Source organism: Procambarus clarkii, chromosome 29, assembly GCF_040958095.1.
Source record: "Procambarus clarkii isolate CNS0578487 chromosome 29, FALCON_Pclarkii_2.0, whole genome shotgun sequence".
NCBI lineage: Eukaryota > Metazoa > Arthropoda > Malacostraca > Decapoda > Cambaridae > Procambarus > Procambarus clarkii.
The window spans coordinates 31,337,826-31,345,527 of record NC_091178.1 but is presented as its reverse complement, the minus strand read 5'-3'; the positions used below and the strand labels follow the sequence as shown (position 1 = coordinate 31,345,527).

Below are 7,702 nucleotides of genomic sequence, written 5' to 3'. Positions count from 1 at the left end.
TGTGCCACCCCACCTTCCTTCATCTGCAAAAAAACTAATCAAAAGACATATGTACAAGGCTAAAAAAATTCAGCAACACTTACCATACTCAGGCTAAAAGAATTAAGCAACACTTACCATACTCTTTTTATATTCACTGTTAACTTTTAGCTCATGTGACAGACTTTCCACCTGCTCAACAGTTTCAAGTGGGGATGGAAGAATGTCTTCCAGGATTGGTATATCTCCATGTGTTTTTGACATATGGGTTTCCGTCATTTTGACAATATTCAGGAATTTTGCAAAAATAATGGCATTTACTATTTTTAAAAGATTATTAGCAAATTTACAGAAATGGTGCATTCGGAAGACAAAACCGTCGTAGACATGGTTGGAACAAGTTAGGTGAGAGGGTGGTGGAGGCCAAAACCATAATCATAATCATCTGTATCAAACCTTATTACAGGTAAAACCAGTAGGCAGTCTACTGTATTTTATCAAACCGTTATTAGTATAATAGATCTCGTAATAATTTTGCAAAAATAATGGCATTTACTATTTTTAAAAGATTATTAGCAAATTTACAGAAATGGTGCATTCGGAAGACAAAACCGTGGTAGACATGGAACGAACAAGTTAGGTGAGAGGGTGGTGGAGGCCAAAACCATAATCATAATCATCTGTATCAAACCTTATTACAGGTAAAACCAGTAGGCAGTCTACTGTATTTTATCAAACCGTTATTAGTATAATAGATCTCGTAATAATTTTGCAAAAATAATGGCATTTACTATTTTTAAAAGATTATTAGCAAATTTACAGAAATGGTGCATTCGGAAGACAAAACCGTGGTAGACATGGAACGAACAAGTTAGGTGAGAGGGTGGTGGAGGCCAAAACCATAATCATAATCATCTGTATCAAACCTTATTACAGGTAAAACCAGTAGGCAGTCTACTGTATTTTATCAAACCGTTATTAGTATAATAGATCTCGTAATAATTTTGCAAAAATAATGGCATTTACTATTTTTAAAAGATTATTAGCAAATTTACAGAAATGGTGCATTCGGAAGACAAAACCGTGGTAGACATGGTTGGAACAAGTTAGGTGAGAGGGTGGTGGAGGCCAAAACCATAATCATAATCATCTGTATCAAACCTTATTACAGGTAAAACCAGTAGGCAGTCTACTGTATTTTATCAAACCGTAATTAGTATAATAGATCTCGTAATAATTTTGCAAAAATAATGGCATTTACTATTTTTAAAAGATTATTAGCAAATTTACAGAAATGGTGCATTCGGAAGACAAAACCGTGGTAGACATGGAACGAACAAGTTAGGTGAGAGGGTGGTGGAGGCCAAAACCATAATCATAATCATCTGTATCAAACCTTATTACAGGTAAAACCAGTAGGCAGTCTACTGTATTTTATCAAACCGTTATTAGTATAATAGATCTCGTAATAATTTTGCAAAAATAATGGCATTTACTATTTTTAAAAGATTATTAGCAAATTTACAGAAATGGTGCATTCGGAAGACAAAACCAATTTTTCACTTTTGACAATTGAGCACCTGCTACATCCAGATTCTAGGGAGGAAAGGAAGGACGATCTTACTGGATCCCATAGCCTCTCCGAGGCACAAACCAGGCTTTTACATAACCCCCCCCCCTGCACCCGAGCTTTTTAAAATAGTAAATGCCATTATTTTTGCAAAATTATTACGAGATCTATTATACTAATAACGGTAAATAAATAATAAATAGTAAATAAATCAAAATCAGTTACATTATTTTATCTTATTCATAGCATAAATGTTCTCGAAGATTACTAAAAAGAAATTGAATTAGACTACAGCAAATTGGCAAACTTTACCTTGTATCTGTTTCCACCGAGTTTGTTTGGGGCGTTCTTCAACATATCAGCAATACTTGTCTCAACATCTCTTTCAGTTGCATTAGTGTGGGTGTTGATACAGGCTTCTGGAAATTTATAAGAATTAATTAATATATATAATTATAGTTCACTTTGCTATTCCCCATTCCACAGTCCTCTCGTCCTTCCCACTTCCCTGTCCCCACATCATCCCCACTATTCCCACTTCCCTGTCCCATCGTCCTCCTTACCATTTTCCCCTCCCCTGTCCTTCTTCCTCCCCCACCATCTCCCATTCACCTGTCCCTTTGTCCTCCCCAGCATTCCCCTGTCCCCACCATCCCCAACTCCCCAGTCCCCTCGTCCTCCCCACCATTACCCTCTCCTCTGTCCCCTCGTCTTCCCCACCATACCCCCCTCTCGTCCTCCCCACCATTCCAAACTACCTCATCCGATGCATTCTATAATGGTCTGATGCTTCCATCAGAAAATTGGGAACATCAAATGATCTGATATTCCCATCACTGAAAAATAAGAACAGCTAAAAAAATGAAATGAAAAAAATAAAAAAATAAACTATACTCATGAAATGAACAGTATGGTAAACAACACAGCTCAATTTCAATGCAATGTCACACAAAATTATTAAATCGAAATGAAAATAAATTGAAATCTATGAAAATTCAAATTATCAATACAATCGGAAATATTGAAATAATATCGCAACATAATATAGTGTGGGTTGCTCTTACGTGCAGCAGACGGTGCTGTTTTTCAAAAAAGGCATGGTTTTACCTGTCACAAGTGTGGCATCTATACTTATACTCACGAAATGAACGGTATGGTAAACAACATAGCTCAATTGCAATGCAATGTCACAATAACATTTAATAACAATAATAACAATAACATTTAAATATACTTTAAGATATAATCTAGAAGAAAATAAGAACATTGAAACGGTTCATGAACTCGATTTCAATAAAGGACACTATGGGGAACTTTGAAAAACAGTTAATGAGTATAATTAGACAGACTTGTTGCTAGGCAGAGGAGTAAATAATGAGATATATGGCAAATTTTGCAAAATATACGGCACACAAACATTCATACCCAAACAAAGCAAAATGCTAGGTAAGAACAAAGCAGTTGGCCCGTAGGGGAAAGGAGATACCCACAAGACTGGAATACAAGTCATTAACAAGCACACAAGTACTACACTACACAACAACCGCACTACTACCAGAACTGGACGAATCACTACCAAAACAACACATTGCACATCACTACCAAAACAACACAACACAACACAAGCATTGGCAAAGAATTATAGACCAGTTGCACTAACATCCCACATAATAAAATTATTTGAGAGTGATCAGGAGTCAGATTACTAGTTTTATAGAGACCAATGACCTCCACAATCCAGGCCAACAAGGATTTAGAGCAGTTTCTATGATCGAGCCACTGAGATCTATAAAGAATTCTGATCAAGAAAGAGATCTAGGGGTGGTTTTAGATAGAAAACTATAACCTGAGGATCATATTAAGAACATTCTGCGAGGGGCCTATGCTACACTTTTTAACTTTAGAATTGGTTTTAAATACATAGGTCAAAAAGTTTTAAAAGTTTTAAAAGTTTTTTAAACCTCTCGTGTATCATGAGTGTGTTAAAGCATCAGATGGTGCATTCAGATGATGAATATTACCTAGTTCCTTCACCTGGGAAGAATGAACACATATTGGTGCATTCGGATGATAAAAACTAACTACTGTAGTTTAATTGATCAACAGACTGTATATCATATGCAGACTGTATGTGGATCTGCGGGCCACTCCAAACAACAGCCTGGTGGACCAAGCTCCACCAGGGCTAAAGCACAAAGTGATATAGATGTGATAGAGAAACTAGGTCAAATGGAGGAGTAGGTCTGTATATTAAACAGCACCTGACGTGCACAGAGCTACTAAACTCAATGTAGTGGTAGAGTGGTGGGGGGGGGGAAACATTGCAGAAAAAAACAAAAATACAATTTGGTCAACAAAACAGCATTGTTTAAAATAGAAGACATGGGTTGTCATTTTGGGGGTAAGGTAGGTTACATTGAGTTAATTAGTTAGTACTTAGTTTTTATCTTAAACTGGTTGGGAGAGGTACAGTGTTGCTGTGCTGGTGAAAGAACACCTAAAGGTAAATTAAATAATGATTGCGAATCCACAAGAAGTTGACATAATATCGCTAGAGATCTGCAATCAGGATGATAAACTTTCCTTAAAGAATTTGACAAACACTTGCTGATAGGACATGAAGTAAATGAAATGTATGTCAAGTTTTGTGAAATATATGATAAAAGCACAACAAAATTTGTACCAAAGGAGAGATGCAGAACTAGGAAAAGGGGTTTGTTCAACAGAAATTGCGAGAGGGCCTGAGACCCAAACACACACAAATGGAATCAATATATAGCAAGAGGCCAAACCCCCAAACATACAAGCGATGCAAAGATGCGAGAAACAGCAGCAGCATTAAGGAGAGGGACTTAAGGACCATAAATAAAGTGTGAAAATAAACTCGAGTAAATTTTTTTAACTACTCTCGACAGTGAAGAAAAACAAATATTCAGACGATTTGTGTTAGAATCATTAATCTTACACTTTCGGTCATATTCAACAACACAAATACATACACACACATTCCTGTTGCTGTAGCAAGTGAAGAATTACACACACAGATCACAATAACGTGATGCATCAAATGAACAAATCCACAAGGGCCGTGACGAGGATTCGAACCTGCGTCCGGGAGCATCCCAGACACTGCCTTAATCGACTGAGCTACAACAGGGTAAAAGGGTTGAAACCGAAGTTCTACTGAACTTACTGGATCCCATAGCCTCTCCGAGGCACAAACCAGGCTTTTACACAACCCCCCCCCCCCCTGCACCCGAGCTATGTCAACAGGCCGTTCTCCCTCTTCGCCCTTCCGAATGCACCATATCAGTAAATTTTTTAATAATCTTTTAAAAATAGTAAATGCCACTATTTTTGCAAAATTATTACGAGATCTATTATTCTATAGAATAATGCATATAAATGCATATATGCATATAAATACAAAACATAAATACAAAAGTAAATGTAAATAATTTTACCTTGCACCTAGATCCACCAAGCCTGTATGGCGCGCGTTTCAGTACTTCGGAAATCTAGAACTATCTTGAATCTCTAATCTGCAATGAAACAATACATATTATTGCACTTACCAAAACATGGATGAATGTAGAAAATACAGAACTATTAGCTGAATATCAAATAAATGGATTTAATCTATTTCACACAGATAGATATATTACACCGTGTATATTAGGTAATACCTAACATACACGCCTCCACACACACTACATTTGAAATGTAGTCTCAAAAAGACTACATTTCAACAGCAAAGATTACTCCATAAAAAAATAATTAAATTATTGACCAACATGAGAGAGGGTTAGCCAACATGAGGGTTGTGTTGATTGCCTGAAAATATTTAAATTGTGTAATGTATTGAATGGCATTTTTCAAGTTACAACATTTTTTAAATTACTGAACTAGGTTCTAGGCTTTGCTAGGCTTAATTCAATTATTACAGATAAGCCTAACCTAGCCTAGAACCCAGTGGGTTTTCTTCCTATTGGGGAGTGTTGTACATGCCTCGCCTCCACATACACACTAGCACAGCCAGGCCTCGCCTCCACATACACACTAGCACAGCCAGGCCTCGCCTCCACATACACCAGCACTGCCAGGCCTCGCCTCCACATACACACTAGCACAGCCAGGCCTCGCCTCCACATACACACTAGCACAGCCAGGCCTCGCCTCCACATACACCAGCACTGCCAGGCCTCGCCTCCACATACACACTAGCACAGCCAGGCCTCGCCTCCACATACACACTAGCACAGCCAGGCCTCACCTCCACATACACCAGCACTGCCAGGCCTCGCCTCCACATACTCACCAGCACAGCCAGGCCTCGCCTCCACATACACCAGCACTGCCAGGCCTCGCCTCGCCTCCACATACACCAGCACTGCCAGGCCTCGCCTCCACATTTAAACCAACCAAGCCCACAAATACGTTAACATGGACCAGCATTACACCGTCTAACATACTCTGTCAGATGTAACAACTAAATTTGTGAATTCAAGACCAAATCTATTGTATAACACAGTGTTAGTACGAGAAAAACATTACTTACATTCGAAGCCGTGTTTTAAAATGGCGGCGGTCTTGTACTGACGCTCCAAACTGTGTGTTCGTTTGCGTATGATGAACGTGTGACAATTTACTACAACAATTATTTAATTATTCTTATTCTTTATTTTAATATTTTTAGGGTACATGAAATTTCAAACTTATTTGCACACAATAATATAATTGCATTGTCATAACCTTTATATATTACGGAAAATACGATGACATGAACGAAGTCAAAGTGAAGTTGAAGTCAAAGTCATTCGCCGAACGTATTAGTCATTTTTTTTCATACATACATAGTTGATTTACAAACATAATGTTGGATTTATAGATAGAGCTAGTGCATACAATACCTAAAGCCACTATGTAGGCCTATAGCATTTCAGGCAACCGGGCAGTATATATGGACCCCTTACTCAAATCTCTGAATATGTTAGATATTAAGTCCCTGCACATACTCTCATGTGTATTTTATATATATAAAACGCTGCACTGTAATGTCAATCCTGACCTTAAAAGCTTCCTAGAAGGTTGTAACAGATCCCATGAGCACCACACCAGAAACAAATACCTATTTGATATTCCAAGAGTACGACTTAGTCAAACTAGAAATGCTTTACAAATCAAGAGACCTCGAATGTGGAATGACCTTCCCAATTATGTTAAAAACTGTACCTCTCCCAACCAGTTTAAGATAAATAAAGATAAATTTATAAGTTAAGAAAAATTCCACAAATCAACAACCCTGTTACTGACCCTGTATTTACCCAAGTCTTTCCTAAATCTAAACTTATCCAATTTATACCCATTGTTTCGTGTTCTATCTTGTGTTGACAATTTTAATACCCTATTAATATCCCCTTTGTTATATCTATTCAGGAAATTGTGGTTGATCTCGAACCCATTGATAATGTGACGACTTATACAGAATTTTGTAACTATATCATCAAGATTGTAACCAGCTTAGCTAAATGTAGTGTGGGGTTCAGTCCCTAAGCCCATATATGTGCCTCTCTAACCATTTAGGTTACAGGGCAAAAACATAAAAACAAAGGTAACTGCAGAAGGCCTATTGGCCCATACCAGACAGCTCCTATCTATAACAGATAAACACTAAGTACTACCTAATTAACTCAATGTAACCTACCAACCTAACCCCCAAAATGTCAATCCATATCTTTTATTTTAAACAATGCTGTTTTGTTGACCAAATTGTATTTTTACTCTTTTTCTGTCATGTTTCTCCCACCCCTGTTTTTTCCCTTTTTTCTTATTTTTTCTCAACATAATTCATACTTTAATTATGCGGATCAGGACATCACCTGATCAAACACATCAAACATCGTTTGACCACCATCAAACACACACATTTCGTGTGTGTTTGACGCTCACTGATATGTACCAGCGTTGTTTTATATATGGTGCTATTCTATCTTACGCTTTGTTGCTCTTTTTTACCTACGGGCTCATAGAACATTCTATTGCGAAAACATTGGCACAAAAATGAATGACGTACATACAATAATAATGTCAGGACAGTGATATAATTATAAACTTTCAAAGCACTGTATCGCCCATGTGTCGTCTTGTCACCAA

At 37.4% G+C, this 7,702-nt stretch overlaps 1 protein-coding gene across 2 annotated transcripts in view; it reads right to left on the bottom strand.

Moving 5' to 3' along the window:
• Positions 1-7,702, bottom strand: part of LOC138369746 (uncharacterized) — a 45,950-nt gene that overhangs the window by 1,927 nt on the left and 36,321 nt on the right. The window contains exons 1-2 of one of the 2 annotated variants that reach the window (XM_069333190.1): positions 5,014-5,210; positions 1,862-1,968 (exon numbers count right to left, since the gene is read on the bottom strand). In XM_069333190.1, the coding sequence (XP_069189291.1) occupies positions 1,862-1,906 (45 nt within the window). In that variant the 5' untranslated portion in view covers positions 1,907-1,968; positions 5,014-5,210. Of the gene's footprint in view, positions 1-1,861; positions 1,969-5,013; positions 5,211-7,702 lie in introns of those variants that run through there. The other variant, XM_069333189.1, reaches the window with a different exon arrangement.